This window comes from Nycticebus coucang, chromosome 6, assembly GCF_027406575.1.
Source record: "Nycticebus coucang isolate mNycCou1 chromosome 6, mNycCou1.pri, whole genome shotgun sequence".
NCBI classification, from domain to species: domain Eukaryota; kingdom Metazoa; phylum Chordata; class Mammalia; order Primates; family Lorisidae; genus Nycticebus; species Nycticebus coucang.
Genome location: NC_069785.1, coordinates 126017659 through 126036914, shown reverse-complemented (window position 1 = coordinate 126036914; position 19256 = coordinate 126017659). Strand labels below are relative to the sequence as shown.

The window sequence follows — 19256 nt, the reverse complement described above, 5'->3', positions numbered from 1 at the left end:
TCTACCAAATTTATAAAGGGCACAAGGCTAATTGTCCAGATTATATAATAAATGCCAAAAACAGGGCTCAAATGAAAAGAATAAGCAAAAACGAGGATAAAAATAAAGCTTGGGGTGGAATTTCAACTCAAATACAGGACGAGGAACATCTGGTCTTTAATGAGATCCATACAAAAAAAAAAAAAGGATCTCTGGGGTTTTTTAGTTAAAGGGAACTCAGCCTAGTGATACAGGTTACAAGATGAATAAATCTCAAAATTATTCGGCTGAGTAAAAGAAGCCAAATACAAAAAAAAAACACAAAAATGAACTTCTGGAATAGGCAGAACTAATCTATGATGATAAAAAGGCTGTTTCCTCTATCTGGGGCAGGTGGGTGGGGTTGCATAGCACTGATGGGGAAGGAGCCCAGGGCATCTTCTGGGCTGATGGAAATGCTCTCCATCTTGACAGCATCCTTCAGAAGTGACTAAATGGTGTATTCTGAACATCTCGGTACATACATGACACCTCAATTTAAAAAAAAAAATAGAAGCTACTAGTTTGAGGTGACTGTCAAAAAAAATAAACAGTCTGGGTTTTCATTAATAGAAATGGTGTGTCCAGAATCATGTAGGTATTAATCCCAATGTCTTCTGCATGTTTCAGGCTACTGGGGTCAGATCCAAACCCCACAATTTAAGGCACTGACGTCATAAGACAGACTTAAGGAGAAGCCAGGAGGTGAAGAAAGGAACCAGATATGTTCACATTCACGCTGGCCACCAGAAGGACAGGAACAGAGTCCTTACATATGGGAAAGGCTTTCAGACAAAAGGACATACCTGTTGTGTGTCTCCAAGGAGCAGAACCAAGCCCAGCTGAAGCTGGAAGGGGGAGAATTTGTGCTCTCTTAGCAGAAAACTTCCACTCATAAATAAGTAAACACAGGAACAACAAACTCCCCCAAAGTGAAATGGAAGCACCTTTTGATATATCTGGCAAATCTCCCACTACTAAAACTATTCGAGCAAAGCCTGCATGATCGGCTATCCCAGATGTCCCAAAGAAAATTCTTGCACAGGGTGGCAGAAGGCTGAACCAGATGACGTTATATACCAGATTCCTGTAGGGCGTCTCCCCTTGGACAAGCCACAGCCTCTGCAATTCCACTCATCCTTGTAGGCATCCATGGCATGTCCTGCAAACCAGCTCCTGTACCTCCTCTTTCCTATGAGTGGTGCAGTCACTGTCCGCGAGGCTCATCATGTTCCACAGACCCATCCTCAAACCCACCCCAGCATCATCTCTCATCTCCAGTCTTGCTCTGCTCATATTCCTCCCCACTCTGTCAGAGCCACCTTTCCCTAAGGCAAATCTAGCCATAACATCCCGCCATTGACAACCCTCAGAGACACTCTAGTCTAGTGGTTCTCAACCTTCCTAACGCCACAACCCTTTAATACAGTGCCTCATGTTGTGCTGAGCCCCAACCATAAAATTATTTTCGTTGCTACTTCATAACTGGAATTTTGCTACTGTTATAAATCGTAATGTAAATATCTGACATGCAGGATGTATTTTCATTGCTATAAAGGGGTCGTGACCCGCAGGTTGAGAACTGCTACTCTATTATCTCAAAAGTGAAGTTTCATCGCCTCATTAAGGTGCAGGTAAGGTCCCCCAGGACTGGCATTCACCTCCATACACCTGATCTCAGGGCCTCCTTTCTCTCCGCCCCCCCACCTCGGAATTTGCCTTCTATTAATACTAAAGAGCCAGCATTCCACCCTGACTATTCCACCCTTCCCCTTTTGCTCAAGGAATCTCTAACCCTGGACAAGCCTTCCCAGCTTGCTTTTCACCTTTTTTGTCTCAGCTCAAGTTCCGTCCCTATCTCCCAGATAGCACTGCCTGGCGTCAATTCTGCCTCTCACCGCACCCAGTGCTCACCTCCATCTGACACCCTCTGTTAGAATGATCTGAGTCTGTGAGCATTTTCACCAGGCTGCCATTCATCAGGAGCAAGACCTCTTACTCACATTTTGGTTCCTGGTACCTTTTCCAGCACACAGAGGGGTATTAATTTTTTAACCCTGTCTCTCGATGTCTTAACAGTTAAAAGGTAATAAGAACCATTGCTCATTTACACCTCAAGAAGCAGAAGAGGGGGTCAGAATGAAGTAGAGGACAGCTCTGTCTGCAAGTGCACTGGTGTTACTACGGGCAGTAGGTGCTGCGATCAAGTGACAAGGTTAACTGCCACTTCCCTCGTTGTGGAGCTACGGGGCTGCTTCCAGAACTGATGTCCAGAAAAGACAGCTGCTCTGCTGCAGATAGCCTTTGCAGGGGCATTTCAGGATTTCAAAGGCAAGCCCTAGGAAATCGGAAATCTCCGTAGAGAAAAGACCCTTTTGGCAAGTTCCAAGTATTATCACGCTGACCAGCAAACCAGAGAAGAAACAGAAACTGATCTCATCTTTCATGACTGAGCCACAAACTAGTGTTTGGATCTTTGGGTCAGGGTGCAAAAACACACACCCCCTTCTCTGAAGAAGGCTACAGATGCTGCTCCCGAGTCCCCCTGAGCAGTTCACGGCAGCAGTGTGCTAACTGCAACTGAATGAGTGAGAGGTCCCAGCAGGTTCTCGTTTGCTCATTTCAGATGTGTAGTCACAACAGCAAAACAAAGCGTTCCACTCCTCGCTCTCAGTTTCAATTAACAATAACAAAGGTAACAGTCTCCGTGGAGAATGAACGCAGCGCTGAGACAAACAGCCGTCAGCTCTTAGTTATCTGTGCTAATCACGGAGAGAAAGACATGAATAATTTAAAAGAACAACAAAGTTTCAGATGTATCCTTGTAAGATGCACCACAGGTGTAATCCCACCTATCACCCTCCTGAAACTTAGTAAATGTAGAATATAAATGTCTTAACACAATAACTAAGAAAATGCCAGGAAGGCTATGTTAACCAGTGTGATGAAAATGTGTCAAACTGTTTATAAAACCAATGTATGGTGCCCCATGATCGCATTAATGTACACAGCTATGATTTAATATTAATAAAAAAATAAAATAAAAGAACAACAAAACAAACCCTCTTATTTTAAGCAAGGTTTCAACTTCTGTCCCTGCTACCTCTCATTTGAGAGTTACTGACATTACTGACTTGGCTTTCCGCCCTAAAGATGGGTTAAGTGTCAGGTTAGAAACCCTCTCTGCCTTTCAAAAAAAAAAAAAAAACCCACTCCCAGCCTCTCTTTCCAATTAGCTCAGAAACCGCAGAGCCACAGGGGGCACAAGCAGCTTCTGAACAAGGCTCCACGCGCCTCTGTGTCCTTGATATCTGGTATAACATCTGGTTCATTGTAGATGTTCAACAAATGTTTTGTGTAATTAACCCAAAATGATTCCTAACAGAAACATGCTCAAGTTCTAGCCAGGGTACTAACTCCTCACTAATCAGTTATTCCCTTGAGCGAAAATGGAAAAAGAGGGACAAGGTTGTTTCTGGAGCCTCCTGAGATAACTTGCACATTTCCAGGGAGCCCCTACTCCAGGAACTGTCATTTCCATGAAGCCCAACAGCAGGGGTCTCCCTTGGAGTTGCGTACCTGGCACACTACCTAGGTTCTTTTCAGTTTTACAAATCAGTTTTTAAAACACAAAGTAGTCATCTCAGAAGACTTAATCTGCATGACCTATTTCAATTAAAGATTTGCTAAGTGCCTACTAACCTGTACAGAGCAGAAATACTTACCTTCAAAGGCCTTCCTAACAAGTTGAAGAATTTAGGCACATAATGAAAATGTAACTAACCAAAGGAACCAGCTTAGGATCAATGCCCCATGAATAAGACAGCCAATAAATGCTATGAGACTCAAAAGAGAGATCACTGGGGTTGGAGATGCCAAATGGAGAAGGGGCCTGAAGTCCTCATAGACCAACGACAGAAATCCAGTTTTGTCAGAAGCAGCTGCTGCGCCTGCACAGGCATCACAGTAAATCACTGTGCTGCTTTAAGGATACGAACTGGCTTCAATATAATTTCCTGCTTTTCAGAGCAGCAGGAGAAGCAAAACATCTCCGTGAACAACACGCTGAGTCAATGCCAGGTGGCTACACAGATTCAGGCCACGCTCAGGCTGATAGCTGGGACACATGCACCTGTCAGCAGGAAGCCTGTGTGTATTTCCATGTTTACAAGCGATTTATTTGAACTGTGGCTACAGACACTTCCAAACAACCTATGGGAACAGAAGAATGCTACAATGTCCGTAATCCCCCAGAGTCTACAACCACACAGTCATTTTTAAATGTCTGGGGAGGGCATTATGATTTGCTGGCAGCAGGTTTATTTTCCTGATCATGTTTTGCTCCAGCTAGTGCAGAATGACGCTGCGTTCCCTGAGCACATATGCACCGACAGATGGTGTAAGAGGACCGAAATCACACTCAGTCCTAAAGAGGAGCCAGCTTGGAATGCAAATGTAATTGGTAGAGAAGTTAAACAAGGAAAATCGAGAATGGACTCTGAAATCTGAGAGCCATACAGAGGGTGAAATATATTCCTAGGAAGCCAACTATGTCCCCTGCATGGCCTTTACACATAGCAGTGTACCGACTACAATCGTTTCCTGGACTATCTTGCGAGAGGGTGGGGGACAGCACCCAATTTATCTCTAGATCCACAGTACCTGGCTCAATTAGTGCTTGCTAACTGTGTGAGATGAGAATTAAATGAGTGGCTATGTAAATGACAGTATAAATGTGGGAAGTACTGTGCTTTGTGACAGTCGTCATCTGAGCAAACGCCAATCTGAATATGGAAACAGAGTGTAATGTACAAACAGAGCCTCCTCTTCCGATTCCTGCCTCTAAAAAAACGGCTGACCTGAGCTCCACAGAACAGAGAACAGCCAGGTGGGATGCTGAACCCCAGAGCTTTTTTTTTTTTTTTTGCAGTTTTTGGCTGGAGCTGGGTTTGAACCCGCCACCTCCAGCATATGGGGCTGGCACCCTACTCCTTTGAGCCACGGGTGCCGCCCAAACGCCAGAGCTTTGTTCTATCTCCCTCTTTGCAGCCAGGCTGCTCAGCACACGTCAAATTAACTACATGGGGAAAAACCAGCTACTGTGATCTCTTTTTCCACACCACCCATGTCTCTCTTGCAGCTGGCTCTGTTTCTAAAAAGAGAAAGGAAAAGAAAGCTTTTCCCTTGCATTAAACAAGATGATTACAGAAGCCTTCTCAACCTCCTTCAGTCATCTATCTAATGGGTTTGGCTCAAAAACAGGGAGAAGTAGGGCCAATCTGCCCCAACCTGACATTAACTGTCCAGTAACTCAGACAAAAGTAATCGAAGGACTGACTCTGATAAAACCAAAACTTACCAGGGTAGAAGTTACAAACTCCTGATATTTGTGCTTTTCAGAATAATATATTGTGAAGAATACATGATATAATCTGAAGACGGAAGTGCTAACCCTGCCTCTGATGTTAACCAAGGGGAAGAGCCTGAGCAAGTGACTTCACCTCCCTAAGCCTCAGTTATCTCATCTGTGAAATGAAGCCATTAAGTCCAACCAGCCCTTCTGGTTCATCTATGGGAATCTCCAAGACCTAACGCAGCACAGCAAAAGTCAACTGGTTATCAAGTTACATGCATTCTGTAAATTATCACTGGTGAATTATTTGTTAATTACTCACACTATAAGTAAATCTTTGTGTTACACACAAGGCAAAAGAAAGGAAATTGAAGAGTCTCTAAGTATGTTTTTAGTCATTGTTAGTTCTTTATATAGAGTTGAACTTTTCAAATCAATAAAATAATTTCACTTGTTCCTGACCATACCCCTTCGAGAGAGAAAGGGCATATTATTATTTCCATTTTATAGATAAGGAACGTTTTAAGTAATTTCTAGAGGTCAAAAATTGTACTCTCAACAAGCTCATGCTGTAGAAAGACAATAATAATCACAGACATAAATTTCTGAGAGAACAGTTAGATGTTAAAAGAAAGGATCAGAGACACTTACTTCAGCTCGTTAGTCTCTGTGCCCTGGGCAATGGCCATGATGATGCCTCCGTGGTCCCCCCATGTGTAATAGTGAGGTCCAGGAAGTGCCTAAAGACGAAAAGCCAGTGCTTATGTCACATGTCACTGCTGTGGAGATAACTGTGCAAAAGTCACGTACGTGCACACACACAGCGACGCCAACCATTTGCATACAAGTTTGCAGTTTGCAGCACACATCACACACATTGTCTCATACGCTACACGCAGTCCTGGGGATGGCCAAAGCAAGTTCTGGTATCTCAATTTTTTTCCCCAAATCAAAAGAAAAGGGGTTAATACTAAAACTACAAACTGTACACAGCGTTTTTACTCAGGCCCAAATCTCTGACTCTCTCGGACCAATTATTAAAAACTAACCAACTAGAATTCCAGTTTTACTATGACAGTATGAGCCCCCTATAGCCCATTCCTTCCTGCTAATTCCAACAAGAAACTCTGGGATTTTGTGATATGGGCTAATCTTACTGGAGTTAGATGATATCTCAAAGTAGTTTTGATTTGCATTTCTCTGATGATTAAGGATGATGAGCATTTTTTCATATGTCTGTAGGCCATGCGCCTGTCTTCTTCAGAGAAGTTTCTCTTCAAGTCCCTTGCCCAGCCTGCGATGGGATCACTTGTTCTTTTCTTACTAATATGTTTGAGTTCTCTGTGGATTCTGGTTATTAAACCTTTGTCGGAGACGTAACCTGCAAATATCTTCTCCCATTCTGAGGGATGTCTGCTTGCTTTACTTACTATGTTCTTGGCTGTGCAGAAGCTAAAATATATATATATATATATGTATTTAAAAAAAAAAAGAAACTCTGAAACACAAAAAGCGACTTCCAAGGGATGCTGAAAAAAGCAGGCAGCTTATGGAAGGGAGTTAAAACCTAGAGAGGCCGGGCACACAGTTGTGGGTCCTCGGCGTGGCATTGACCTAGGGGGAAGCCCCAGTCATGGAATACACTTCAGTCCTAGCCAAAGAGCTAAACTTCAAAAGAAACTGATTCTGCTAAAGGGACCAGGAAAATGTGCCCAAGTAGACTGGAGAAAATGCGGATGGAATCCCAGAGGGGCAGCATCACCTAAGTAAACTTACCCCTAATTCTGTATATGAACTCACATAAGCCTCAGCCTAACCTCTAACCTATAAAGGTTCACACCCTAGCCAGCAGAACAAAGGCTTAGCAGACTAAATGAAGATTTGAACTGTCAACTAGAAAAAGCAAGACAGGATGGTCAGATCCTAACAGGCTCATTCGGTGTTTAAAAAAAAAAAATCAGCCTCCAGAAGATTTAATTTCATGCATTTCATTTACAGGTACAGAATATAAACCAAAATTATTCAACATATAGCACACACACATCTCCACAAGTTGTGCCCAATTCTCAAGGGAAAAGATGGTCAACAGGTACCAATCCTACATAGAATTTTTCAAATAGCTATTATAACCACGTTCCATGAAGCAGAAAAAGAATGTGAAATGAACAAAAGATAAAAATTACTCCTAGAGGAGTGAAAACAATTTTTTAAAAGAGAACCAAACACGGGCGGCGCCTGTGGCTCAGTCGGTAAGGCGCCGGCCCCATATACCGAGGGTGGCGGGTTCAAACCCGGCCTCGGCTGAACTGCAACCAAAAAATAGCTGGGTGCTGTGGCGGGCGCCTGTAGTCCCAGCTACTTGGGAGGCTGAGGCAAGAGAATCGCCTAAACCCAGGAGTTGGAGGTTGCTGTGAGCTGTGTGAGGCCACGGCACTCTACCGAGGGCCATAAAGTGAGACTCTGTCTCTACAAAAAAAAAAAAAAAAAGAGAACCAAACAGAAGCTTTTTAACAGAAAATATAATATCTAAAATAAATTCATTGATGGGCTCAATATCAGAGTAGAAATGACAGTGGAATCAGTGAACTTGAAGATAAATACAGACCAACAGCTGCTATCTATTCTAAAGAACATAAAGGACTGTTGAACTTCCAACTCCAAAATGGTGGCATATGGGCAAGCTGGCTTCTCTTCCCCTCACCAAGAAAACAAAGGCAAATATATAGCCCCAAGATCTTCATCAGCAACAACCCAGAAAAAGTAATATTGAGGTGGTCAGCCAGCTTTCCCACCTCCCTGGCAGAAGATGGGTCCTTGCCTCACCCACGGGCAGCCTCACAACTGCCTGAAGGCAGAAATACCCCAGAGGAGGTAGGGATGAAACCATCCCCAGGCCTGAAACTCTGCTCTGTCTCTTGGACAAAGGAAATGCCAAATACAAGTGGCTATAGGACTGTTGCCCAGGTTCCCTGGACACAAACGCCTACGCACTGCCTGGTTATCCACCCTGCTGGGATAATCCCTTTGGGACGCCCTCCATTTGTAACAGGTGCACCAATCATAACCAGAGCAGAAGCGAACCTGGGCTCAAGGCGCCACCTAGAGTGAAAAATAGGCAGCAACCTAGCAGGGAAGATTCACTAAGCAAATGTATTCAATAAAAACTAAAATAGGTCACGGATAACTGGAATAAATAATCCTTCAATGCAAAGACAGAGACGTACAATTACAGAACAACCACAAACAAGGACCATGACTTCCCCAAAGGACAAAGCAAAACTCCAGTAACTGGCCCTCACGAGACAGCAATTTGTGAAGAAAACTCAGTGATCTCCAAGATGACACAGAGAAGCAATTCATGAATTCAGCTGAAAAACTTAACAAATAGATTGAAATAATTTTAAAAACCCAGAAATTGTGAAATCAAGAAGTATATTTGCTCAACTGAGAAACTCTTTTGAGGCACCAACAAAAAAAAATGCTCAAACTGATAAACGAATTCAGTAAAGTTATAGGATAAAAAAATCAATATACAAAAATCAGTAGCATTTCTGTACACCAATAGCAAATCATCTAAAAAAGAAATCAAAAAACCAATCCCATTTCTAACAGCTAAAAAAAAAAATAAAAAAAAAAAAAAAAAATATATATATATATATAATGCCTAGGAATCAATCCAACCTAAAGGGTAAGATATATACAGAGAAAACTATAAAACTGTGATGAGAGAAATAGGAGACACACACACACAAAAAAATGGAAGAATATTCCAGGTTCATGGATTGGAAAAATTAATAGTTAAAATGACAACACTACCCAAAGCAATTTATAGATTCGATGCAATCTATCAAAATTCCAGTAACATTTTTTACAAAAATAGGAAAAAAAATTCTAGAATTTATATGAAACCACAAAAGACCCCAAATAGACAAAGCAATCCTAACCAAAACGAACAAAGCTGGAGGCATCACACTATCCAACTTCAAAATGCATTATAAAGCTATCATAACCAAAACAGTATGGCACTGGCATAAAAATAAGACACATGGCCCAATGGAACAGAATAGAGAACCCAAATATAAATCTACACATTTACAACCAATTCCTCTTGGACAAAGGTGCCAAGAATTTACAACAGGAAAAGAATAGCCCTTTTAAAAAAAATGGTGCTGGGAAAACAGGGTAACTACATCCAGAAGAATGAAACTAGACCCCATCATTCACCACACACAAAAATCACATCAAAATGGATTAAAGACTTGAATCTAAGACCTAAACTATTTAATAGAAGAAAACATTGCTGAAATGCTCCAAGGCATTGGCCTTGGCAAAAATTTCTTGGGTAAGACCTGAAAAGTGCAGGCAAACAAAGCAAAAACAGACAATTGGGATTAAAATCTTCTGCACAGCAAAGGAAATGATCAACAAACTGAACAGACATCCCAAAGAACAGGAGAAAATATCTGCAAACGATCCATCTGACAGAGGATTAAGAACCAGAATGTACCACATATAACAAGCTTAAACAACTCAACAGCAAAAATGTAAATAACCCAATTAGAAAGGGCCGACATCACAAATGTTCAGAGAAATGCAAACCAAAAATCACAGTGAAATATCATCTTACAACAGTTAAAGTGACTTGTATCAAAAAGAAAAGGCAAAAACAGATGCTGGTGAGGATGTGGACAAACAGGAAGCCTCATATACTGTCGGTTGTAAATAAATTTACAGATAGTATGGAGAACAGTATGCAGGTTCCTTAAAAACGAAAAGGAACAGTGTGACCCAGTTCTTTGTATCCTCAATGAATCCCCAACAATTAACAAAAAAAACTAAAAAGAAAATTTCCATAGGATCCAGTAATTCAACTCCTGGCAATGCATCTAAAAGAAAAGACATCAATATATAAAAAAGCTAGAGATCTCTGTTCCCATGTTTGTTGCAGCATTAGTCACAACAGCCAAAATATAGAATCAACCTATGTGCCCATCAACGGATAAAGAAAATGTGGTATACTGGGTGTCCTTAAGTTCATGTACAATTTAAAATGTAAAACTAGGCAGCGCCTGTGGCTCAGAGGAGTAGGGCGCCAGTCCCATATACCAGAGGTGGTGGGTTCAAACCCAGGCCCAGCCAAAAACTGAAAAAAATAAAAAATAAAAATAAAAATGCAAAACTATTTTAAATTGCGCACAAACTTTATGGACACAATAGAACATTGTTTGGCCATAAAAAGAATGAAATTCTGTCATTTGCAGCAACACAGATAAAAACTGGAGGCCACTGTGTTAAGTGAAATAAGCCAGTACAGGAAGACAAATATCACATGTTCTCACTCAAATGCAGAAGCTAAAAAAAAAGCAATCTCATGAAAATAGAGATTAGATTGGTGGTTATCAGAGGCCAGGGAAAGGGAGAGGGAAGAAGAAGAGGAAGGAGAAAAAAAGAATATAAACATATTATATTACTGCTGATCCGTAAACCTGAAAAACAGTAAGAGATGGTAAACTATACATATTTTATAATTTTTTTTAATTTCTATAAGAACATACAGGAAAACAGATTTTTAAAAACGATGTGGCTCATGCCTGTAATCCTGGTACTCTGTGAGGCTGAGGCAGGAGGATCCCTTGAGCTCAGGAATTCAAGACAAATCTAAGCAAGAGCAAGACCTCCTCTCTACTAAAAATAGAAAAATTAGCCAGGTGTGGTGGCACATGCCTGCAGTCTCAGCTACTCAGGAGGCTGAGGCAGAAAGACTGTGTGAGCCTAAGAGTTTGAGGTCTGTGAGATGTGATACCACGGCCCTCTACCGAGGGTGACAAAGTGAGACTCTGTAAAATGAAAATAAAATTCATTCATTAAATTTTAAAAATTAAATTTAAAAAAATTTTTAATTTAAAAAATATTTCCAAGAACCCATGGAAGAATAACAACAGGTCTGTGTAACTCAAGTCTGAGAAGAACTGGAGAAAGTCACTGAAGCAGAAAAAAATACCTGAAGAAATAATGGCTGAAAATTTCCCAAATTTGGTAAAAAATAGAAATCTATAAATTCATAATCAGCATATCCAAACAGCCGGATGCTCTCAAAGAAAGCCCCTTCTTAGACATGGAACAAAACTGCTGAAAACCAAAGAGAAGGAAAAAATCATCCTGAAAGCATGTGGAAAAATGGCGCCTGTGGCTGAAGGAGTGGGGCGCCAGCCCCATATACGGGAGGTGGCGGGTTCAAACCTGGCCCCGGACAAAAACTGCAAAAAAAAAAAAAAAAAAAAAAAAAGGCATGTTACACACAGAGGAATGAGTCCTGAAATAACAGGTTTCTCATCAAAAAATGGAGAAGCAAGAAGACAATAAGACATCTTTAAAGTATTGGAGGAAATTTATTGTCCACTCAGAATTCTATATCCAACAAACATATCCTGCAGGAACAAGGGTAAGGTAAAACAGAGATTTTTCAAATGAAGGAAAATCAAGAAAATTCATAGGCAATAAACCTCCTCTAAAGAAATGCTGAAGTAATTTAAGCTGTATGAAAATTTCCCATGGATAAACGGAGATCTGCAGGAATGAAGAAAGAGCAAGAGAAATGATAAATACCTGAGTAAATATTCAAGACTGCTTTTTTCCCTCTTAAATTCTTTAAAATGCTTATGACAATTTAAGATATTATTTTATGAGTATTTCAATGTATGATGATGATACACATAAAAGGAGAAAAGAAAAGGAACTTCTATGAATATGAGGCTTCCAAATTTTTTTTTTTTTTTTTTACTATAAACATTAGATATATATGTCTTAGTCATTAGAGAAACCACTTAAAAATACAAAGGAATGTAATTTTTAAAATACCTAAATGAAAATAGAATACTAAAAATACGTATGTAATATAAAAGGAGACAGGAAAGGAGAAACAGAGGAATGATAAACAGGAGGGATAAAAAATAATAAAATATCAGACCTAAATCTAATCATCTCAATTACTATTAAATGGTGATGGCTTACGCTTTTCAGTTAAAAAGCAGAGTTTGGCAGAATGAATAAAAAAGCAAGACCCTACTATATGACTATATGTTGCCTGTAAGAAATACTTTAAATAGGATGACACAGATATTTACAAAGTAAATGGATGATAAATGATGTTCTTCCCAAACAGTCAACATAAAGGAAGAGTGACTATTTCAGTGTCAGGTAAAGTAGACTTCAAAACAGAGTACTATGAGAGATAAAGAGAAGAGGGATATTTCATCATTATAAAAGGGACACTTCATCAGAAAAGACAGTAACAGATTCAAAAACACTTCATAACAGAGATTCAAAATACATAGCAAAATAAAGCAAAAATTAACAGAATTTAAAGGAGAAATAGATAATTCCACAAACACAGTAGAGGATTTACCATCCCTCTTGTAGCAATTTAGAGAACTATTACTCCCCCCCCCCAAAAAAAGTATAAACATAAAAGTTGTAAAATAGCAAACAACTCAATAGTTCTTTAAAAAGTTAAATACATACCCAGCCATTCCCTTCCTAGGTTACTTGCCCCAGATAAATGAAAAAAAAAAAAATGTGTACATATAAAAACATGTACATGAATGTTCAGAAAAGCTACATTTGTAACCAATACAAAAATGTCCATCATCAGATGAATAGATCAATAAATGTGGTATATCCCTACAATAGGATACTAATCAGCAATAAAGAAAAAAAAGAGGAACAAACCAATGATACATGAAACCGTACAGATGGGACTCAAAATCACCATGATCAATGATACAAGCCAGGCCAAAAAAAAAAAAAGACATATGAGTTCATTTATTAAAATTCTAGAAAATGCCAACAAATAACCTATGGCGACAGAAGTAGACAGGGACAAGAGTGTAGAGGATGGATTGCCAGGGAGCACAAAGATACTTTAGGGAAGGTGATGGAAATGTTTGTTATCTTAATTATAATGGCAATCGATTCTGATCAAACTGTACCCCTTAAACAAGGGCAGTTTACTATCCTTACTTCTGCCTCCATAAAGTTGTTAAAGAAAAAAGCACAAGAAAGGGAACTCTAAGAATCAGAGAATTTGTGGGACTAATTAAAAGGAGAACCAGAATTCTGATCAGTGCCCCAAGCCGCATTCTGTCCACTGCGTCCTCTTCCTGCCACCCCCTCCCCCTCACACAACCTAGACTGTCCCCCTACAATGCAGGCTCCCACAGGGACTCAGATGCCCACTCACACAGATACAGTCTCAACCTTTTCATCCCTCACTCAGATCTCTGCTAGCTCCCAAAATCAAGTCTCTGGCTGTTTCTTGGCAGGCATTTTGCACACCTGGGGGAGGCACCAACGGCTGCCCCGGCCATCGCCAGATGATACCACTTCTCAGTGCAGGAAGAATAAGACTCTGCTTCTACCCAGAAGGAAATCACTTGCAGATGTTCAAATCCCAGATTACACCAACAGCAGAAGCTACAGACAAATCACAGGCCTCTTTCCACACCCAATTTCAAAAAGGAACATCCGGCTCCAAGGAAGGAGAAACCAGCTGCTTAATCTTTTCCAAGGGAGCAGGACAAGGGGGACCCAAGAATTCCAATTCCAAACTGTTCATGCTTTTGGCCACTCTGGTCTTCTTCACCAACTCCTCCTTCAACTACAAAGGTACTCATGTTCTGCCACACCAGATATATCATCAGAGTCCCATCTCTCAGCTGGAGGGTGGGTACACCTGCCACCAAGGAGATAAGGTGTGTGACAAGGCCTCTGTAAACTACAAAGAGCCCCATGCAGATGGGGTATTATTACTGCTTTACGTATTACACATTTACCCTGTTTCCCTGAAAATAAGACATCCTCTGAAAATAAGACCTACTTACAGGAAAGATAAGAAGTCCCCGAAAATAAGACCTAGCGCATCTTTGGGAGCACACCTTAAAGTAAGACACTGTCTTATTTTCGGGGAAACAGGGTAAATAAGAAAGTACGTAGATGGCACCCCCAACAAGAAGCACCATGAGGATGGGAACGCTACCTGCTACCCCCTCTGAATTCCACAGCACTCCTGGCGCCATGTTCAGCCTCCTGGTCATCCTCAATAAATTCCTGTCCAGTGATCTCTTACATTTTACTCTGGTGGCTCCTGGCATAGAGAAGGTCACCACCAAAAACAACCCCCACCAAACGAAACCAGACAGACTTGCCTTGGCCTTAATAAATCACAGGAGGCTGCTGAAAAATAATTTTTTGCAAGTATGGAAATGCTCTGATGTCCAAAGCTGAATTAGCATTTGGGGACTAGAGAACTAGCCTCACCTTCAGAATTGGTATAGTGAGTGTCTAAGGATCCAAATTAGTTATACAGCCGTAAGGCAAAAGCAGGCTCTGCTCCCATAGCCCAGAAAGAGATAAAAGAAATCACACAGCACAGCCCAGTAAGGAGAGGTTGGACTTCAACCTCAATCACGTGCCAAAAAATGGTAAAAACAGCCCATTTCAGACCTGATACCACTACACTGTCCTTTTCTGATATATTCAACAAATACTGATTGAGCACCCACTCTTGGGTCCTGCAGGTAAAGAAGTGAGTAAACCAGCCCTCGTCTTCACCCTCATGGAATTCATAATCTTCGTACATTTGACAAAATTCAGTTTTTAAAGGGTCTGTTTTCTTATTTAAAATACCTATAATTACAAATCAGCACAACTTATAAGTGGCTGTAGGTACCTCCCTTACTTGACACTGAGGTATTCTTGGCCTTTACCATGGGCCGTATGTGTCTCTAAAATGTAGAGGCACGGTCCATGTTCTCACACAAAACCAGGGTCAGGGGAGGGGTCGGGGGCTGACCTCTCGCCACCTGGCTCCAGCACTGCTAGAGATGTACACGTTTGTCTTGCTGGCCAAGTTCTTCCCCACTGAACCTAAAATGCAAGAAGAACCATTATTTTTAATTTCAAGAACGTCAGATAATCACCTTGCCCAACCAGAAATTCTGAGTAGTAACTAGCAACTGAGAACGTCATAAAACCACGAAGAGCAGTTGCCACTGGAGATGTGGGTGATCACGCTGTATTTGGCTGCAGAAAACTGGACAGCAGAAGCCCTTGTGAGATCAGGCAAAGCACACTTACCAGTGGCGATGATGAGGCCCGGGGCTGACTCCTTGGATAGGATGGGCATTCTCCGGAGCTGGAGGTTGAGCAGCTGACTGAGGCGCTGGGCCAGATGGAGGGAACAGCCCTGGGAAAGCTGGAGAACAAAAATTCCAGGGAGTGCCAGCCTGTGACCTGAGGCCTGAGGACACTGCAACTGGACACAGAGCAGGGAGGCCTAGCCCAGCGGAAACCACACTCTCAGCTGGCCGTCTCCATCCCCACTGCACAGACAGAATCACCTGAACCCACATACATCTCTCATTAAAGGAAAGAGAAAAGTAACAGCATGAAAAGGCCTCTGAGACTCTCAAGGAATAACAATTAGAAATCGGGGTCAACTCAACTAGATGGGAAAGATGTCATCTAGCCTTTTCTTTTGCTAGAACCCAGAGATCCTCTGAAGTGACTCAGAACTAAAGAGAAATGAAATGATTTTATGATATTTATTGTCTAAGTCGGTAGAGATGTGTTTCAAATATGATTCCGATTATCACATCAGAAGAAAAAAAAAAAAAAAAAGAACTGAAAGTAAAAAATTCTCCTTGATAAGTTGCCAGCTGTACAACATCTGAGATATAAACACCAAAGGATTAGCATTAATTTTTTTAAGTATCCTACACTCGTACACATGTGCAGGTGTACAGGGCAAGGCTGGCCTGCATCACTTATATACATTTTAATAGTTCTCCTGCAAACAATCAGAACAAGGCCTCTTGCTATGTGATGATGCCCAATTCTCCTGGCCAAAAAGTGACTATTCAATGTTACTCAGATGTGGCCAGAATTCTAAACAAGGGAACGCTGTATGCATATGGTCAGGCAAAAACTCTGACAAAGTCTGCCGGATCTACTTATTTTTGTCATGAAAGGATCTTTGACAAATAGCCATCTTGCAAGCTTCGCAATTTGGCCAATGAAAACTAGAGCAAATAAGGTTGGGTCTCAAAGAAATATGCGTTGGTCCACACCCCTGTCTGACTCATGTTTCTTCACCTGCAAGGAAGTCTATTCATTTGTGAGTTTCTATATCCTCAGATAATCAGACTCAGCCCTTCCTATACATTCTTTCTACCACTTAAATTCAAAAGTAGAAACTAAAGCTGATTAACTGTCCTACAGTGAATCTAGTCATTATAATGCTTTTTTTACTTCACTCACTGGTCAGTGAAATAAAATTTCACTGATTTTAATGATTCCAATAACTTTATTCAACTAAATCCTGACCCCCATAGCATATTCAAAACTCACACACCCACTGTCCTGGCCCCAACACACTGAGCTCCTGAGGTCTGATGACACTACTGAGGGAAGGGGAGTCACCTAGATATTTGCCTGTATCTATTTACAGCCTGCCTCTTTCCAAAATTAGATTTGATGGGGTAAATCAAGACTCCAAAATAGAGAAGAAAAATCAAGAAGTAAATTCTAGGGCAAGAGTCACCAAAAGAATTTTCGCAAGGGCCAGAGATACAGCGTATAGGAGAAGCCACACAGTTTACCATGGACAAACAAAATTCAAAAATCTAAAAGACCAGGCGGCGCCTGTGGCTCAGCGGGTAGGGCGCCGGTCCCATATGCCGGAGGTGGCGGGTTCAAACCCAGCCCCGGCCAAATTAAAAAAAAAAAAAAAATCTAAAAGACCGGTAACTGGCTAAGGAGAATGTTACAGTTCCTCCAAAAATGTGTACTATTTGTTTTTTTTTTCTGAGTTCCTTCTGCCCAGCAGTGGCGGTGGTGGTGCCTGGGCACAGACTTCGGGAACTGCGAGGGCAGCACTCCAGATCCAAGTCTGTTCCCTGGGATATTAACGGAGTATTACGGGATGCCGCATTTCTTCCAATAAATGCTTGATTTAGGAAACTACCACGTTATCAGGTCTCTTTCCCTTGTGATAAAAAGAAAAACAAGATTGAAGCATCTATACCTCACAATTGATTTTCTCTCCATATCCTGAGAAGGCTGGAGCTTGAAGAAACTCCCAGGTTCCCCCTTTGTCAAAGGTGATGACCGATCTCATGTTCTCTTCATTCATAGAACCATTAATCAGCGTAGCAATGTAGACGCCTTGTAACCCCTCCACTCGGTGGAAGTCAGCAAATGGCTCATTTGCAAAATACCTACAGTAAGAGAAAAGAAACGGCTGTGAACCTGAATTGATATGTTTGTTATTATAAATAATACAAAATGTAACCCTTTTAAAGTATACAAGTTAGTGGGATTAAGTATAGTCACAATGCCCTGCAAACATCATTACTATTTAGTTCCAAAATATTGTCATCATTCCCAAAGGAAACGCCTGACCCATTGGCAGTCACTCCCCCTTTCTGCTTCTCTCCCTAGAGAAAAGGCGACCACTGGTCTGATTTCTGTCTCCAGGCATTTGCCTAGTCTGGGTATTTCACATAAATGGAATCACACAATATGCGGCCCTCTCATTACTTCCACTTAGTATAATGCTTTCAAGATTCATCCGTGTTGTGGCATATATCAGTACTCCTTTCCAAAGCTAAACAATCTGTTCTTTTTTAAAAAGTGATTTTTTTTTTTAACTTGGAGGGCCAAGATGCTTATCTAATCAACAACACCTAACAGAAGGGTTAGAATAAGGAATATAACATGCAAAAGAAGAGCCATGTCTATTTCCTTAGCGTGGAAATTGACCTGAAATCCTCCTGTGAGCCTTGACGAACAGAAAATATTAGGCCGGAATTGCAAGACACAAATAATGTAGAGGGTTAAATTTTAGCCCAATCTGTAGGAATATGTCTAAGGGTTACATAGCCACTGCCCCGATACTCACAACCTAATTATCCAATGCCCTGATGAGACAGAAACGTTTTCTTTCAGGAAGCCCAACAGAATTGGTCAATTCCTTCATAAAGAAACAGGACAGCTTGGGTGGCGCCTGTGGCTCAAGGAGTGGGGCGCCGGTCCCATATGCCGGAGGTGGCGGGTTCAGACCCAGCCCCGGCCAAAAAAAAAAAAACCACAAAAAAAAAAAAAAAAAAAAAAAGAAACAGGACAGCTCTAGAAACTTGAGTTTATATTTGTTAAGAGTGAAGCCAAGACTAAGGCCCTCCCAAGCTTTAACATGATGCAAACATACTGATTTCAATGGCAAGTAGTTTGGGGATAAAATAGTACATATACTGAAAATACGATACAATGGATCTTTAATAAATTATAACCATAGTTCACACATGGTTAAAAAGGCCCTTTTTGGGGAGGGGAAGTTCTAAGCCACTGGGCTACACAGTAAGGCGGAGAATTGCTTTTTCCCACCATCTGCCATCTCTTGAGCTGGGTGACTATTCTGTCACCTCAAACAGAAAGATACAAATGACAACTTGTGAGGCAGGAAAAAGAAAATGGGAAGCACCGCGAAGCTCCTCCTGACTGAGACAGAGCGGAATCCTAAGTACGCCGCCAAGGTTGAGACCAAACCCTCTGACACGCGGTTTAGGGTCTGTTTTCAGATTCCAGGCGCTGCCTTAGGAACCGGCCGAGGCCCATCACCTTCCTGCTCTGCTGACTTTGGCTTACTTCATTAGATTTTATCATCAGAAAACCTGCCATCACAAGGTTTATGGGCTTCTGTCATTGATCTGGGAGGTCTGAGTTTACCTCATTTGACAGGCCCTGTTACTTCCCCCCAGTCCTACTCCTGGAGTTTTATCTTTTATTTCCAAGAAGCAGCCTTCCTGTCCCACACATACTCCCAGGCCCT

General features: G+C 41.3%; 1 protein-coding gene across 2 annotated transcripts in view; it reads right to left on the bottom strand.

Moving 5' to 3' along the window:
• The window catches only part of SORL1 (sortilin related receptor 1), a 178335-nt gene that overhangs the window by 98160 nt on the left and 60919 nt on the right, over nucleotides 1–19256 (bottom strand). For both annotated transcript variants that reach the window (XM_053593547.1, XM_053593548.1), the window contains exons 9-12: nucleotides 17454–17646; nucleotides 15506–15623; nucleotides 15222–15295; nucleotides 6023–6111 (exon numbers count right to left, since the gene is read on the bottom strand). In XM_053593547.1, the coding sequence (XP_053449522.1) occupies nucleotides 6023–6111; nucleotides 15222–15295; nucleotides 15506–15623; nucleotides 17454–17646 (474 nt within the window). The remainder of the gene's footprint in view (nucleotides 1–6022; nucleotides 6112–15221; nucleotides 15296–15505; nucleotides 15624–17453; nucleotides 17647–19256) is intronic.